At 40.2% G+C, this 19123-nt stretch overlaps 1 protein-coding gene across 1 annotated transcript in view; it reads right to left on the reverse strand.

The window, feature by feature from the left end:
- Positions 1 to 19123, reverse strand: part of fstl4 (follistatin-like 4) — a 251981-nt gene that overhangs the window by 18407 nt on the left and 214451 nt on the right. The window contains exons 8-13 of the mRNA XM_054730744.2: positions 15296 to 15416; positions 10868 to 11029; positions 6309 to 6443; positions 5716 to 5742; positions 4320 to 4438; positions 2073 to 2222 (exon numbers count right to left, since the gene is read on the reverse strand). Coding sequence (XP_054586719.1) covers positions 2073 to 2222; positions 4320 to 4438; positions 5716 to 5742; positions 6309 to 6443; positions 10868 to 11029; positions 15296 to 15416 — 714 coding nt within the window. The remainder of the gene's footprint in view (positions 1 to 2072; positions 2223 to 4319; positions 4439 to 5715; positions 5743 to 6308; positions 6444 to 10867; positions 11030 to 15295; positions 15417 to 19123) is intronic.

The following is a 19123-nucleotide window of genomic DNA, read 5'->3' on the forward strand; positions in this document are numbered from 1 at the left end:
ACTTTAGTCATTTTCAGCTTTAAAACTACTTCCGCACTCTCCCAGTGTTTGCAATCAACTAGTTATAAGGATATTTACCACAAGTGCAACAACGTTATACGTTTCATCTTTACTGTGAAAAGCTGCAGTCTGAACGTGTGGTCTGTGTCGATTTCCTGCTTTCAGAAACTACTTTGAAAGAAATTACAAATGTTCTTTGTTGGAGAAGGGGGCTTGGAGACAATGGAGGAGGAGGAGAAAAATAAAGCTGAAGAATGGAAGATGCATTAACCTCCTGCACCCAGAGGCCAGTGAGGAGGGGGGCAGAATCCCGGTGAAAGGGCAATAAAGCATGAGAAAGTGGTTTTACAGTCTTTGATGGAGTAAGAAAGGAAGAGGGAGCAGCTGGTGGGTCGCTGTATGTCAAAGCTAATAACTGTGTGTGTGTTGGGAAAACATCTTACTGTACACATGTGCCACAGCATGCCTCTTAACCAGGGGTAGACCGATATATCGGGCCGATATTTGTCCTTGGTTTTAAAGTCAGGCACATCTTCATGCAGGCCGGTGCTGCTGAAGAACTTAATTTAAATGTAGTTTTACGTTCACTAATAATGTCTTCATGATAAATACTCTAAATTCACTTTATTTAGGTGTCTGACTTTAACACTGATCAGTGCACAAAGTTAAGATTTAACAGTTAGTTGAATTCAGAGTTCAAAAACTGATTCAGCTTTAGACATTTTGTGCATTAACCAACGTTTTTAGGGACATTTTAGCATAAAAAAGGTGCAAAATATCTAGATATCGGCCATGTATATTGGCCCATAAAAATTAGCAGTACATCGGCTGACTGTCTCCTACATATCTGCATCGGTCGACCTCTACTCTTAACTAAACTTCATCCTAAATCTTTAGTTGTAAGGAAAATATTCTCTATTTCTTTAATAAAAGTTTGTTAAACAAACTCGATTTAATTTGTTTTTCCAAGGGTCTTAGTTTGGGCTCTTTATTTTGATCTTTGATTATAATTCCAAATAAAGCCTAGCTGACACAAGGGTGAGAAAAATCAACAAAACCATCCTAAAACATCCAAATGAAAAGATAAGAGATGTTTATGAAAATGCCCCCAAAGAGAACAACATTAGAACCAAAAACGCAAAAACCCCTCAGTTGTGACACATAAAGAGCTAAACTAAATGCAAATACTTAGAGGAAACATGAACGCTTTCCCGAGTGACTGTAAAAAAGACTTTCTGGTGTTTCTGTATCTGTCTTAGTCGGGGAGTCATAACCTTCTAGAAGGACGAGTGGAGGGTCTTTTACATGTCTGCGCCCAGAGGCCTCTTGTTTCATAATCCCTCCATGCATTAGGTCCTATTTTCTTGCCTGGATAACAAGGTCATTTAACAGGTTTATAATGACATCTCTGCTCTGTGACCCGCACAGTGGGCCGTCTCTCTTCCTTCCTTTGTCACATCGGCTTTATACCTGCGTTCTTCTTGAATCAGGCCCATTTCCCCTCATCCACCACCTTAGTATAAATGATGCTGACCCTGGAACAGACCCTGAGGGATCCAGTCTCTAAATAGCCGTTACAGGCAAGATAAATGGCAAGGCAGCCAGCACCCACCTGAGCGCCATATTGTTTCTAACGCTTCAGGTACTTTTGATTTATTTTACCTTGCAGATGGTCTTTTAGACAAGATGTAAACACTTGATGCAAACGTGTTTTTCTTTTCTAAACTTTAACGAAGAACAGGCTGGATATTTAGGTCGAACTATACTGGGTTACATGTCAATTTAGGATAAATTTAATTATAAGTTCACAAATTTTTGCTGACGACTCATTTAGAGAGAAACAGTCATAATTCTTGGCAAAATAGAATCATAGAATTGTTTTAAAGCACACCGTTATGGAGGTGAACGTGCATTTTGAGAGCAGTGACGAGCTGCACATACAATACTGAGCCACCTCATGGTGGCAATGTGGATTTGATAAAAGATTTTGTTTTATACAGATTCTATTGAGCTGTACTCAACTTTTCCCAAATGTAAATAAAAAAAAAGAAGAAAAAAACAAAATAACCCACCTGAACCACCTTCTGGGCTTGAATATCGACAACCAGCAGCCGGCTCTGTAGGGGCTGCGTCACGTAGATGTACTTGTCTCTGACGTTGACGGCTGAGGACCACACGCAGCGCTGAGGTGAAATCCCCTCACCTTTAGGGCACATCTCCTCCTGAGAAATAAAGCCAAGATGGAATAAAAGAGGAGGATGGAAGGAGAGAATTGGCAGGAGTTAGCAAAGTGATGTGGCATTGTTATGATGCACAGATGTAACTTTGAATCACAGAATCTTTCTCATTTCACCGAACCAAAGAAACTTCTGTTTGAATCTAAAAATTAATTACCCATGTGTACTTTTATGTTTTTGTTTAGAAAATGAATTTTCACTCGCAGAGTTTCAGTTCCCTCAAGTAGAAACTGATTAATAATTCTGCAACTGGTTGAAATAAAGTGACACCTCTGCAGACCCTGCAGCTCCTTGCCTTTGCTGACATGTTCTTAATTACACACACACACACACACACACACACACACACACACACACACACACACACACACACACACACCTTTATTTTTCTTGTAGGGACCCACAATCAATGTAATATAAACTCTACTACCTAACTCAAACCTTTAGTACCTAACGGTTAACCCCGACCTAATCTAATTCTAACATTAACCCCATAGCCAACTTAACTCTCAATCGCTCCTCTGAACTTGTGGCTTCTAGTGTTTGAGCTCCAACTAACAAAAGCAAAACCTCACACAAGTATTTCCACATCTTTCCCACTTCACCGAACTGAAGAAACTGCTGTTTAAAGCAGGAACTGACTAACACATGGCTTATTGAGTTTGTATTGATCTCTAATATAATTACAGTCTCTTGAAAAATCCAAATCCCTTTGGAACAAGCATCTAAAGCCCCTTACTCTGAGAGATGGATGTTATCCAGTGGATTCAAAAAAGCCCTAGGCCCATGTTATAGACCCTGAACACTATATTGGGAGTTGTTGACTAATGGACAGAAGTAATCTCATTACATTTAGCAAGACACAGAGTCGCATTGTGACAGAGGGGGGTGGAGGATAAGTCTGGGAGCGAAATGGAGAACTGAGTAGTGAGAATATTCAGGGATTTTAAGCAGAACACCTTAAAAGTACACAATGTAAGAATTAAGAATGACAACCTGTGGCCAAATTTGGTTACTGCAGTCTATTTTCAAAGTATGGGAGTAACCAGCTCAGTGACCTATTGGTAGAGTATCCACCCTGGGACTGGGAGATCATGTTCAAATCCCGGTCGGGTCAAACCAAAGACTTTAAACATGGGACCCAATGCCTCCCTTCTTGCCACTCAGCTGTAAGGGGTTGCATTGGGGTGTTAATTCACCGGATAGTTTCTGAGCGCCGCCATAGCTGCAGCTCACCGCTCCCCATAGGGATGGGTCAAATGTGGAGGACAATTTTCATCACACACCAGTGTGTGTGACAACTTTGGGAGTTTATCCCACTCTGCAAGTTTCATGGTCGGTTGCCAGTTAGGGATCCCCACCAGAAGATTCCTGGTGACAATTCTAGGTTATTGGTAATTGAAAAATTAGCTTGACATATTTTTAAAGCCACCAGTTTTTTCTAGTTCACCATTAGCATTGCTAGCTCAGCATTAGCCTATAGCCTTCTTCATCCAAAATTAGAGTAAAATAAAAAAGTGCCGTGGCATCTTAGGGCTACAAGGAATAACTTCGGGTCACTCCTGTTACTGACTTAGGATCTTTACAAAATGCTGTTGTGTTTTGCTGGGCGGTGTCAAATTTCATGTGCCAGCAGTGCAGCGCCAGCTCAGCGCAGACCTGGCAACTCTGCTGGCTCAGAGATTGTAAACAATGACTACATCAGTCTCACTTTTTTTAAAGGACCAAAACTGACACTTACTGGTTCACAAATGTTGTCAATTCTGTATCTGTACTTCCACCAACACGTGCACTCACTCTGTGACTAACATCTGTATAAGCATATGTCTAACGGCAATGCTAAGCCATGCTCAATTCCACTTGCATGGGGCTCAATGGGACGGAGGCAGGCTTAGCAAAAGAAAAGCAGATGTATTGTCCACATTATATTACAGTACAGGGTAAGAATATCACTTGGACAGATTTCTAAAAAAATCATACATTGTTCCTGAATGGGGGAAAGTGCAGCTTTAACATTAAGTTGATTTGGTTCTTATATTTGTGTATTAAATGTTAAATTACTTCAAATGTAACTGCACTTACATAAGTAGCAACAATCCTTTCTGTCCGCTTCATGTGTCTCCGTATTTCACATTCGTTGGGCTGAAGAACAGTGATGCCCTCATCAGAAAACACATAGAACATGTTCCCCACACTCAGCCCTGGAAGATCATACAGGAAGCCAGAGAAAAATGTCAAAAAAAGGAATGCTGCTGTAGAAAGAACAAAAACAAATTGAAAATGGCACCAAATGCCACTCTGGTCTTATCCAGTGTTTGTGATGGACATTTCAATTTCAGTCCCTGCTAGAGGGGGCATGCCAAGTCTCCCGTTAGCAAGCTCTCATGTTAGCGAGGATGGGCAGTGTGTGGCTGCCAGAAGCTTTGACAACACCAACAAAGGACCCTGTCAACATGTCCACAGCTTACTGTAACAAGTGGATTCAAATCCTTTTGGTGCTTCAGTCTGTCTGTTGCAAACAGCGACATGAATAGAGACAAGCAATGGTTTTGCATCAACATCTAGAACACTCACACACATATAATGCCTGTTAATGATCTGTCATGGTTTGTTTTTGCAAAACATTGAGTGTGAGCATTGGTCAGCAGCCTGCACCTTAGAAATGACACTAAAGCATGTAAACACTGCATCATTCATTTATGCACAGATTTAAGAGCCTACACCACCTGTTTTAGTGCCTTTAAATGCCAACAAATAATCCAGAGGCTTTCATTGTTTCTTCTATTACCTTGGCTTGTTTAATACTGTCTAAAACCAACTGTGGTGATCATTTATCAGAGGGAGATTACATTTCTATCGTCCTCTAAATTGCTTTGGGTTACTGGAGCTGTAGTAAAACTGTTCTTGCAGGAAAAAATATTTATTGTATAAAGAGGAAAAAAGCACAAGCTCGCCTCAAACTGGATAAGAGCAATGTGACTCTTCCACTGGCTTGCTGTGTTGATGTTTTATTTCCACAGATAACATAAACCTGGAGGAGTCCTGCTGTGTGGTAGAGTTGCTAATGCAACTCTAGTTAGCTTCTACTAATGGTGACGTACTCTGCTGTTTGGTAAAACAACAGCCTGGGTCAAGATGGGTGAATCCATGATTGTTAAGTGACAGTGTGATGTCACACTGTCAGGCTTTTCAAATCCTAGTGTTTCACCATCTATTTTCTATAAGAAGCTAATGCAGGAGATATGTGTAGGAGACTATTTTCATGTTCACCCTGCAAGAAAAACTCAGTGTGACCAATTTTAACCAGAAATAATAAGAAAAAATGTTTTTTCTGTGTTCCTAGCAACAATTTTGAAGTTCTTGGGAACAGAATACATCTGTATAGAGTATTTCCATTTGATCATCCTCAAACCGACAAAATGCTCATTGTGATTACAAAATTATAACAAAATAAAAGCTTTTTAATAACAAGTATTACCCTCTTCTCTCCAAAGGATGTTTGCAACTGCAGTGTCAGTCATGGAGCAGCAGAGGGGGAAAAAATCAGAGACAAAGTCAAGAAAGAGTGTTTCTTTAAGTTAACAGACATGTTATAGTTACAACATTTTCCTCACTGGTCCTGACAAGCTTATACTTCCTTCTAAATCGAGATATTCCTATCTGGAGGCAAGGCAGGGTATTAATTTTTCTGTGTAATTAAATTTAAATCTTTGTAGGCAATGATCATTATTGCCTCCAAAGTGATGCAATCCTCTGAAAGACCCCACATCAAAGGAGAACTAACATCTGTTCTTCTATTGAACTAAAGTTTGCATTTCGGTGATATCACAACAGAAAATGACATATAACCTTTATAGAACTCAACATTAAACAGATGCCAAAAGCTCAAATTTAAGCCTCATAAAGCAAATGAGACCCATGCCATCCTTTAGTGCTGCAAAGAGATGAAATATAACAAATATAAAAAGTTGATCATTTAGGAAACATTTTTCATTACAAACCTTTTGACAAATCTATAGAATAATCTCTGAGACAGATTTATTTTGTGCTCTAACAAAATAAACAACTTACGGGTCTTTTTAGCTGAATCTTCGACGAAGAGAGAGGAGATGTCTTCGTCCACTCCCACATCATTCTTGGCGATACAGGTGTAAGCCCCAGTGTCCTCATACCGGACACTTGATATGAAGAGCTCGCTACCATTTGCTGCAAAGACATGTGCAGAATGTGGTTAAAGGAGTTATACACTCATTTTTTATGTATCTATCTATATCTATTTATATCTATGTCTGTATATATATATATATATATATATATATATATATATATATATATATATATACACGCCCCAGGGCAGCTGTGGCTACATCGTAGCTCATCACCATCAGTTTGTGAATATGTGTGTGAATGGATGAATGATGCACTGTAGTGTAAAGCGTTTTGCAGTCCTTACTCTGAGAGGCGCTATACAAGTGCAGGTCATTTATCATTTATCAGACAGACAGACAGACAGACAGACAGATAGACAGACAGACAGACAGACAGACAGACAGACAGACAGACAGACAGACAGACAGACAGACAGACAGACAGACAGACAGACAGACAGACAGACAGACAGACAGACAGATAGATAGATAGATAGATAGATAGATAGATAGATAGATAGATAGATAGATAGATAGATAGATAGATAGATAGATAGATAGATAGATAGATAGATAGATAGATAGATGTATACACACATATACACATGCTTTTCAAGGTCTGCATTAGCAGTTGCTCTCCATGGTGACAAGTTTAAGAAAAAAGGTCATGATCAAAGGTGATCTCTCAGATTTGTCCCCCCACCACCCCTGCTCAGTGATGCCCTGTACAGCAGCACTCTGATCCTTCTTGTGGCACAACATGGATCACAGGAGCCACAGCAGAGCTCTCACAAGTCGTGTTGTTTAAAAACAACATTAAAGGCAGCTTTTGTTTCCCACCACTTCCTTATATGGTAAACAGTAACAACACTGGTTCCTGAAAAGTGAAATATTCCTTCATGTTCCATGTGCTCCATCTGTTTGTGCTCACATTTGAGGTTTTTGTACTGCAGCACTCATTAGAAATAAAGGTGAATTCCCTTTTTACAGTAATGGTTATTCCAACCATCTAATTAATACCTGCTGAGTTGGAAATTCACATTGCTGAACTCATTTTAGGATTTGGATAGTAAATTTCTTATCAATGGATTAGCGTGTAATTATTTTAAGTGAAAACTGCTCTAAATGTTTTTAATGCAGTGAGGAACCATTCATAATTACACTCTGATGATTTAAAATGAAGGAATATGATTAATGTTTCACTTAGTGTAGTACATTGATCCTACTGTGCCGTAACATTTATTCCTGCAAGAGTTAAAAATCAGCAAATCCTTTTTTCCTGATATTTTAAAGTTTCTTTTTGCTCAATTTCTATAACATGTCATTCAGTTAACAGGTTTTTCAATTTGGCTTAGCCTCAGAAAGGAAGAATATGTAAAATAAAGATAATCACATGTGACAGTGTAAATGCAGAACTTTATTTCATGACTTGACTCAGTTTTTATTCTGCCACAAGATTTTATTAAAGTAATTGTTTTCTTATACTTGGCAGAATTATCTAACATTAGGCCAAAAAAAAGAAAAAAATGTTCTGCAGTAGAAATTGTTTGTCACCCTTATTAGACAGTAGCTTCTCATTTGTAAACTACCCACGTTAGGCACATTGTGTATTCATAGAAAACAATCTTTTGTTCAAGTAAGGTGAAATTGTCTGTTTGCATCAAGAAAACACAATTAAGGACATTGATTAAACTAAAATTAGATTTTGAACTTTTCGATTAGTCGAAACCACTCAAAACGAAACCGTATGAAGAATTAATTTCATTACAAGTTCAGGTATTATTTTAATAAAATACCTCAGTGCAACACATTCTCATAGCCGAAGTGTCAAAAAATGACGATGGGTGACCAAGCGTTTTCCGACGCCCGCGGTAAAACGCACATTTAACCAACATTTAACACCTAAAATCTTGCTATTTAACAGCCCCCCCCCCCCCCCCCCCCCCCGACATCCTAACCTTAACCCAGTTTTTCATTCTAAACTTCCTGTCAACCATGCTGGTGAGGGACGGTTCTAATAGAAACACATTTTTACATGTGCAAGAGGGTTAAGATTCGGATGGGGGTGAGGGGAAGGTCACAATTCGGTGAAATTGCCATTTTACCGCAGCAGTCGGAAATTGATGCTCTGGGGCTCCCAACGCGTCGGAAACAAACACTTGGTCACCCATAATCATTTTTCGATGCTTCTAGTGTGAGAATGTGTTGCTCAGTGAGATCCCACTGGGAAAATTTGGGATGTGTAATCTTATTGAATGGTAAACAGCCTGCATGTATTTAGTTCCTTCTAGGGTTCTTTACAACTGATCAGTCAATCACCTATGCATACACATTCACACGTTGGGGATCATGGGTTACACTGTGGCCACAGCTACCCTGGGGCGCACTGGCGCTGTTGGTGCCTTCGACCACCACCAGTGAGTCTTGAGCGAGGACACGACTGCGACAGACTGAGTGGGGCATGAACCTGCAACCCTCTGGTTACAAGGCGGGAACCTAACTCCTCTGCCACTCTTGCCCACAATCTTAGTGGATGATTTCCTGTGGAAACAAATGCAACTTGCTGCTGTAATCAAAGCTGAAAATGCTCCAGCCAAGAATTAAAGTGTGCAGTTTTATCTGAAATTCAATTCATTCTCTGACAGGTGTAAACAATTTCTTTTTATGTCCACGCTGTTATCTTTTTACTTGACTATTGGCTGTCAGAACTCAGACATTCTTTAGATCAGAGACATGTCAGGACTGAAACACTTAGCTTTACTTTAGGTGGAGCTTTTGTTTATTAATTTTTTTTAAAGGAGTGACCTACTCATTTAATCAACAGATTTGCAGTGGTCTCTATAAGGAATTAATGCCTTGCAGGCAGTACTCAGGGCCCAAAAAAGCTCACAAACCCATGGCTCAGCAGGCCAAGTCTGCCACAGCTGAGCTTCAGACGACAACATTTGGAGCCTTATTTCCTGATACTTGGACGTCTTGCCCAGACTCTACTAACTTGCAACGTCGATGTTTTATCTCCACAAATAACACAAGCCTAAAGGACTTCTGCTGTGAAGTGAACTTGCCAATGCTAACGGTTAGCTTAAACTAGTCGAGACGTTCGCTGCCGATTCCCGGACTTTAGAACAATAACAGCCTTCCCCATCGTGAGTCAAGATTAGTGAGTCCATGAAGGCTAATTCACGGTGTGACATGTGTGGATTTTTATTGATTATTTTCTATCAGAAGCCAATGCAGCAGATAAATATAGACCATTTTCATGTTCAGCCTGCATGAAAAACTCAAGAGTGACTGATTCTAATCAGAAAAAACATGAAAAAAATGTGTTTTAGTCACTCACGCCTTTAAAAAAAAACTAAACTCAGAAGTGTCTCTTTTGGTTTTTCTTAGCTTCTGCATGTCATTTGGGACCATAACTATGGTGATTAATTCCAAACACATCCATCAATACAGCCAGACTCATTACACACAACTGAAGGACAGAGTTCTATAGTAAAGTCTAAATGATTTGTCTGGTTGGATTATTGGTTTCTATCTGGGTACCAAAACTTAAATTTCCTCCAAAACTGAAGGTTCTGAACATTCTGCATTATTTTAATGTATTTTTCTGCCGAAACGTCTCCACACCTCCATTTCCTGAGACTGCCCTGAAACTGTTGAGAGCCCCCCTGAGGGGACTTGTCTCACACTTTGAACACCTCAGGTTCCGACTACAGAAATCTACAGTCAACATTTGAACACACCTCTGTAATACAATCTCTAAGAGATTTGTGTAAAATGAAATGGAGCTACATCCCCTCCGGGCTTTGATCACTCCCACGGTGAGAGAGTACAAATCAGGAATACTTTATCTTATTCTCTGAATATTTAATTGTATGTAGGCCTGCTGATGCTCCTCCTGAGTTCGTAAATCGGAAAGCATGGCCGTTGCAGTGTTTATGTGCCCTTGAACCTTGCAGAAACTCCCCAGTTTGATTGTTTATGGGTTGATAGCTCGCTATTACCAAAGGTAATGATCCACTCGCTGCAAATAAACTCTACTTAATGAGACTTAGGCAATAAAAGGAAAAGTAGGCTCCATTATCCCTGATTAAATACATCTAGTAAAAATATTTTACATTTGATAATTAGGTGACGTCTGCTCCCTTGATCTCTGCTTCGTTTAATTTTAGGTATGCTTACATCAGCAGAGCTAGAAAAACACATTTGAAGAGAGCAGTCCTGCTTTTGTTCATTCCCAGTGAAAAGCACAACATGCATCTGCTGAAAAAGTGAGACATCAATAATAAAACAAGACTTCGATCGAGCCCCACATTGGTGTTACCATTGTTCTTACATCTCACAGACAGTTTGGTTTGTATAGACTTGTGCTCACACCCTGCAGTCCTGCTGGTATGTAGCGCTGTGTTTTACAAAAAATCAACTATTGGCTAAAACACATTCTGCTGATGGCACATCCTGAAATAATCAACCCCCCCTCACCTATGAGAGAAAGCTGGGTGGAGGAGCTTAGCTGCAGGTCCATGCCATTCTTCAGCCAGAGGAGTTTTGGATTCGGAATGCTGTCGGCATAGCAGTGGAGACTGGCAGATACACCCGGCTCCTGGGCCTGCGTTTCCGGGTAAACCAGGATCACCGGAGGGACTGGACACAAAAGAAAATGCATGAACAGGGACTGAGGAGAGGGACGAGGGAAGACATAATTGTCTACCGCTTCACTGTGGGTCGTAACTCCTGAGGGGGGGGGGGGGGGGGATAAAAAACAAACACACACACTCACAGCAGGCTCAGGGATGTCACACTACACTGTAAAATACATTCTCATATAACAAGGATCCGTGAGCTCTGGGATGGGCATCATTACGGCCCTGGTCCGGCGATAAAGCCTGCTGGACGCAGTGGCATTCTCTGAGTGGAAGACTATGATTAAATGGAGGCTAATCACACATGAGGGAAAGGTTTACAAACAGGTTAAATTAAAGAAAACAAAATCAATTCAAATTCAAATTCAATTCAAATTCAAAAATACTTTATTAATCCCAGAGGGAAATTGATTGCTGTAGTAGCTCATAAATCTCTACTTCTATGGGTTCAGAAATGTTTTATCCTTTAGTTTGAGGAAATGAGCAGCCAGGCTCTTATAATTGCTCCGTCTGTATGAAGACGATCCATCAGGATGTTATTAGTAGCTGGTCATGGGTTTCTGGCCTAATTGGATGGAGAAGGTGAAGATTGAGTTTAATTATAAACCCAAAGTCGTTTTACTGAATTATTCATAATTATTTTATTCTATATGTTTCAACGCAGACCCCGACATGCCATTTCCATCGTCCTCCCTTTTGCAGTGTAATGACAAACAAAACTTTTTTAGCCCACAGGTGATGTTTATCTTAAATTGAACTTCATCAACTTTGTATCTTACATGTGCCTAAGGTCTGTGTTGCCATGGTTACGTAATAAACATCATCACGTTGCGCAGCATCACCTGGGTCTGGATCCAGACCGGAGTCGGACTTTGGAGACAGGTTTGGTGGAAACTTGGTACTTGTCATTTTGAACTGATCAAGCTTCTTGTGCAAGAAGCAAAACATCTTCAACAGAATAAAGAAGTCCATTTGCCTTTTAAAACTTTAACAGGACAATGACTTGAAGTACTTTCAAATTCAAGTTCTTCTCATTCCACAGAAACATATTTACCACGATGGGTATCAATAGTTCTTTGAGGAAATAAGCACAACACAATAAAAGCAAACTAAAAGTTAAACTGTTAGAACCACTTAAGCATCAGCTACGTCATTACCGATGCCCTGCCATGTTTCTTTCCTTTCGTTTAAGATTTAAATGGTGATGTTTCTGCTGTCATGGCAGTCGTATATTTCATTCAATCATCACCTTGTATTTTCTTTATTTTTCATGTTTATTTTGCATTTATTTATCTAACAGCACCAGCATGACACTTGAGTTTAAACACATCATAGTTAGTACTTTACATCAACTCTGGCTGCACAGTCAAAGCAGAAAATACTTTGTCATTATCCTCTAGAGCCCATATTGCTTTAATAGCAAACCAGAATGCAAACACCCACTTAGTATAATGTGGCACTTGGCTCCACTCCGTTCTACCTTATCTCACCTCCTCCTGTCTTTTTAGAAATACCTTGAATACCCAAAACAAACATTTGGTAATTACCCTCTACAGATAACCTCCTCCCTGGGTGTATTTTTTCTGTTTGGATGACTCCCTCTGTATCACTCCAACTCCTTTCTTAGTTTAGTCTGAAACGCAGCATTATTTCTTTTTGAATTAGTGGCTCAGAAAAGCCAAACAATCTTTGCTTAATTGAAAGAGAATCAACTAAGTGTTGGTTTCCTGTTACTGGTGTAGTGGATTTAAAATTCTTCCACTATGATTTTTTTCAGTAAGTTTCCCAGTTAGAACGGTCACATAATTATAAGCTAACATGGGCAGCTAGCACAAGTTACCCCAGCTTTCCACTGGATGTGTAAGCATGGAGCATAATGTGCACTTAATGGCGGCCATTATAGTTGATGAGGTCCATTTCCACCAGCGGTGCATCTTAGATCGTAGTGTTGTATCGCTCTGCTAAATGTACGCTTCAGGAATTCGAATTGGGCCGGACAGGAAGTCAAACATCTGGCAATTTTCAAAATAAAAGGCAAATGCAGATTTCCTGTAGTTTAACTTGTAAATGAATGGCTGAGGTAAAAAGAACAGAAAACAACCCAGAGACATTTTGTTGACATGCATCCTTCTTTCTTTTTGCCTGTCATCGCATGAACTGGCAAAATCATGCATGATCATGCAATTCAAAGATTTTGTGAACTTGCAGGACCTGCTGCAACTTCTTTGCTGCTGATTCCTCTCTACAAGACCTCCAGTCTCTGGGAGAACTCATCTATTATGTTACACGCCGCTTACCCATCCAGAGGAAAGCCCGATTAAATCAGATACTCTCTTCAATTATGAAAAATTCTCCTTAGTTTATATCTACTAATTTATCCACTGCTGAAGAATGAGTTCAAAAGGTGTTTTTTACTCCTTGACATGTGTTTTGCTTCTTAAAAACACAAAACAAATATTTACTATTGCTCAATAACAAATGAAAATCCCTTTTAGGATGTGATTTTAATCTTATCGATGATGACAAACTCAAAGAACGATTCTCACTGGAGCAGCTCAGTCCACAGCAAACGGCGCTCTGGCATTATCCCTCGTGTGAGGCATTTCAGCTGAACACCATCCTTTATGGAAGGGAATCGAATCTAAAACTTCTGCAGTACTGCTCAGCAGGGACTCGTGTGCACAAATGTTCAACTTTCCACAAATACAGAAGACAGCAACTCGATTTATGGCACAGACTGAAGGGGAGTTGATGCATCTTGTAAAACCTGTGGCTCACCATAGTTCATCATGACCCTGGCTGTATTTTAGAGCTCCACTGACGAGTTGCAAAGTAGATTTGGACTTGAAAATTTTTGAGTATTGACAAAACCATTCATGTTGTGTTTCATGGGGAAAATACCTTCTTTTGTAGGAATATGTTTTCATATCTATGTGTCATGAATGTTGATTAACTTAACTGAAGACATTAAACTAACTCATGTTGAAACGTTTCTTCCTTTTGCATCAGATAAATAATACATAATAAATAATTGTGGTATTTTAGTGCTCCAACCCTCCTGATTCATATTAAACTAACATTTGTTGTTGTAGTTTAAGCAATATGAAGATTTCTACAGTAAAATAATCACAAAACTGTAATGTCTCAGTCATGTTGGAAGGAAGGTTACAATACAACAGACGTCAGGTTTCTCCCCCCCAAAAAAGCTGAAGAGGGACGTATTCACTGTTTACAATCTGTGAGCCCAAAGTGTTTCTGAGTCTGCAAACTAACTCTGCAGCACCACATTTGTGATTCAACACCAGCAGGCAAAAAGCTCCAGAGTTGTTTAAAGAAGATCCTTTTCTTTCTTTATTCTTTCAAAGCCAGTAAACACGAGTGACTCGGTTATTTCTTGTGCCCCTAAGAAGCCACGGCTACTCTAACATCAAGTGAAGCTGGCTTGAGGCTAACATTGAGCTAATAATGCTAATGGTGAATTAAATGTAAATAGCTCTGAAAATATCTCAATCTACTTTTTTAAATGCCAACAACTCGATATTACAGTGTAGTGTATGTGTGAAGTGAAGCCAAGAGCACATATTCTGAGAAGCGCCACGAAGTGGATCGCTCATGAATTCCGTGCACTGTCCGCTCCTCCTCTGTTCACAACAGGCGAGAATTTCCGATGAGAGCTTCTACTCACGCCTACTGTTCTCTAAACCCCCCTACCCCACCCCTGTGCCATTGCTGTGTGTGTGCATCCAGTTTGCCCCATTGTTGATATCGAAACTGCGCTGATCCTGCTCCTGAATTTGTTTGTATTCACATTTATTAAATCCATATTTCGCCGTAAAAACGAGGTCTGCTCTGTGGAAGGGGGCGGACTTTGCAGCTCCTTCTCCAGATTTAAAGAGACAGTACCAAAACACAGCTCATTCTCAAGAGTCTCCTCAGAACAGGGCTAGATGAGGGGTCTGTAGAGCAATAATAATGAGGAAATCAGACCAAAGAACTGCAGTTCCACTGCAGTTAGACCTCAGCTGAATGATTTAGATGTAAAAATGATATGATAATTCCTACAAATTGCACCTTTCAGAAAAATTCTCATTCTCTATGTGCTCCGTATTGCACAAGATGATTGCTTAAAACTGTTGGAGTGCAAAACCCTTGCATGAAAGATCGTTGGGGATTATTTTAAGGCAAAAGAAGAAATATAGAGCTGCAGAAACTTTTTTGTTGTTTTATTGGTGGGGGGTAAAAAAAAAAGAAAGGAGCCACTACTGACCATTCACCTGCAGCACATGTGTTTGATAGAGGTCTTCATAGCCGTAGGCATGGCAGCTGTAGTTCCCCATGTGTATCGTTGTCACCTTGGTGATGTACAAGGAGCCATCATCCCCAAAGTCCTGTAATATAGGAAAGAGATAGGAGAGGATTTTTTTTTATTATTATAAAAGAGGAGCAAGTAGATGGGAAAAGAAGGACACGGGTGCAGGAGTGAGAATGGTGGTAAATAATTGGGAGCTGGAAGCATCCACAGGGAGCAAGAACAAGATGAGGGTAGCTTGATAGAATATGTAAGGATGCTTGGAAAGAGCAGGAAGAGGAGGCTCACAACAGCAGGGAATGACGGGATGAGACAAAAGAGAAAAAGAGTGATGGGAGAAGGAAGAGAAACCATGAATCAACGGTTTCCCTGTAGAGCTGAAGCAGGCATTTGGGAGTTTGATCCCTCTCCCTCCCCTCATCACGCTGCCTCAGCCTGATAAATGGCAAGGGTTAAAAATATAAAGCCCATTAGGCTGATGAATGGAGCCGGTGTTGTTGGTGCAGCATGAGGCATTCACCGGGGAGTTCCAGACCCAACTTAGGGTGGATTAAGGCATTAAATATTTGCTGTCCCACCAAGTGGTCGAGCACATGCCGTGATGCAGCACTGTCATGATTCTGAAAGCAAATGTCTTAAAGCTGCAAACCATTTCTTTACAACTCCAGAATATAACGTGACCTAACAGGGAGATGCTTTACGACGAGAAAAGGACTTTTCTCATTGGGTGGATGATGAGCACTTAGCTAAAATCCAGAATTTACTATTAACATAAGAGGTCCGACATGGCGGCCAGAGACAATTAAAATGAATGAGCCGTTTGGGTTATGACTTTAATACGGCAGTAAAATGAGACAGTTACAAGTAAAGCATGAGATCTGACATATGGGCCGCTCTGAGATGGACACTGCCGCTGCGCAGAGGTCAAGACTGCTAACGGTTATTTTTACCCTAAAGGGAAAAAGTGGAGTAATAATTTTGAATTTAACACTGTTAATTTCATGTTTTATAATATTTTATGTGTAAATTGCTCTTTTGATGCAGACAACCTCTGGTTTTTAATATTAACATTTTTATTTATTTTTAACATTAAACAGGTTTAAAATATTGAGTTGAGCCAGTTGAGGTGACTCGGGCATCTGATTAGGATGCTCATCCAACCGGGAGGAGACCTGAAGGGAGACAAGTTGGAGGAATTCTCGCCTGGCCAGGGAACACCTTGAGATTCCCACGGAAGAACTGGCCCAAGTGGCTGGGGAGAGGGAAGTCTGGGTCTCTCAACTTAGGCTGTTGCCCTTGCAACCCGACTCCAGCAAAGCGGAAGAAGATGGATGGATGGATGTTTAAGGTAAATCAGTTTTGTATGTCTCAGTTTATTAAGAAACTGGATAGAATTCAGTTAATTTCCCAAAACATTACATATCTCACTCAGTTTTAGTTCACACATTTCCAGCAAACTGAGTTACATATTCACAAGTTTCACTTTTGTAAAATATCAAAATATTTGGAGGCTAAAAGGAAAGAAAAGAGGAAAAATACAGAAATAGGCCAGAAAAAAGCAGCACAGTGAAGTAGAATGTGGGCAAAAAGGAAGAGGACTCTCCAAGAGTCTCACAGGTGTGTGGGTTGTTTGCTGAAATGCAGGAAAACCACAATTAAATAAAACTTCAAGGATCTTATTTATAAAATATTGTGTAGAGTCCTTACTAAAACCGTACTTTAGCTCAGCAAAGAAATTTACTGACGCCAAGTAGGTTTGTTCAATTCAATTCAAGTTTATTTATATAGCGCCAAATCACAACAATTTGTTTGCGACCTATAAAACATGGAGTACGCACAGCTTCACGCAATCTCCGCTTTATAAATCAGAGACTAATGAGAAAGGTTCTCAGCCGTTTCTGGATCACATCCCGCACTCAGCACGCCCACTTTCTGCCATAAATGGTCAGTGCAACGTGCCTTGCGGATCTCATGCATATACATAAACTGGCTTGTTGCAGCATTTCGATCATGGCCGCAGATCAAGGAAGCGCTATTTGTCAAGCATAAATTGAGGTACTTGTGGCTGAGGTGGAGAAATGAAAGGAAGTGCTTTTGCAAAACGAATAAGAGAAAATCCACAGAGTGGCACAGCGTTGCTGAAGCCATCAATGCTGTGAGTTCTGCAGAGAGATCTGCAGCGGATATTAAAAAAATGGTCCGATCTGGATTCGATCTACAGACTCCCAGATGAGAGTCACACTCGCTAACCAGTCAGCCAAATGGACATCCCTTTGGCCAAGTAGCCAGGGCACATGATCAATCGGGTCACAGTGACAGGACGCTCACACTGTCACAATCTGCCCCCCTGCTGATATTCTACATTCCATATTCTGCGCTTCAGGCTGTATGTGTGTATGTGTGTGCATGTGGGGGGGGCTTGCTCTGTGTGCGCACGAAGCGGTCTAAGTGTTAATGCTGCTGGAATTCATGATTTTATCCTCCTCAGCAGCAGCACTGCAGGTGCTCTCCATGTCCAAAATGTGCGTAAGCCATGTCGTTAGTCAACTTAAAGTTGCGCACATTTTCCCGCTATGTTTTCTTTTATAAATCCCAAAGTTTGCGTGGAAACTGCTAACGCAGCTCTCCAACCCCGTTTTGTGCGTAAGCAAGCTTGATAAACGAGACCCCTGGTCAGTTCTAGAGAAGGAAACAACGCTGAAAATGTTTTGACAGGAAATAAATGTCCCTCCTCTCGTCTGACCCCATCATCTCTGTTAGACACGGTGTTTAAAGTCAACTTGTAACCAAACACCGGAAACGGAGGTACAACAATGTTAAATAAGGGATTAAATACAACAGTTTTGTGTCCAATAAGGTTAAAACCCGTTTAGGAGTCTCATGTAACACCTTTGATTGACTAAATACCAGCATGATTAATGGGACGTAAATCAAATATCTCATTAACATTTATATCTAACTTTTGTTTTGTAATGGGAAATTTATATGCGGTTAAATAACTTCAGTCAACATGTTGGTGTGATTAGTTATCCTCATTGATGACTAATAGATGCGGGCAGCACATTTAATTTTCACCCATCCTTATGAGGCACAAAACCAAGAATCAATATCGGACGTTCATCTTTAGCTCCTTAGAAACACTTTCATTTATTAGTCTTGTTACTTAATGATTTATTTTCATAATTTCCTTTGGAGTTTTGAAACTTTTATTCACAAGACACTACTGTTCATACTCCAAACTGGCCAATCTGACACAAAAAAACACAGAATATCTGATATTTACATCCTTAAACAGCAAAAATATAGCACTTTTTTGCCATTATTTTAGAAATGTAGGTTTTATTCTTTGATTTGACAGCATGAAGCTGGTGCTCAGATCAGTAAGCTCTGCAAAAATCCATTACATATGTTCCAGAGCTCAGGGGGCCTGAGCGGTCACTAGTTTCCATTCGGTTTTGACCTCGGATCTCGGCATCGTTTGTCTGCTCATCACCACAGCTTACCAACATGCAGCCCATTAACACGCAATTAGTGAACTGTGATGTAATGGTGAAAAAAGGGAAGGGTGACCCCAATGACATCACCTGTGCAGATGTGTCTGAACAGTTGCATGGCTCCAGGGTTCATTAAGCTCTGAGTTTATGGGAACGTGTTGTGACTACATTCTCAAACTGATTTGTGAATAACAGAGATTTTGTAAGATTATTTGTAAAGCTCTCGTTGACTTGTTATTTCAATACATTTGCTGTGGTATAAATGGATGCCTTGTGAATCACTTTCAATGGA

Source organism: Nothobranchius furzeri, chromosome 10, assembly GCF_043380555.1.
Source record: "Nothobranchius furzeri strain GRZ-AD chromosome 10, NfurGRZ-RIMD1, whole genome shotgun sequence".
In the NCBI taxonomy this organism is placed as follows: Eukaryota; Metazoa; Chordata; class Actinopteri; order Cyprinodontiformes; family Nothobranchiidae; genus Nothobranchius; species Nothobranchius furzeri.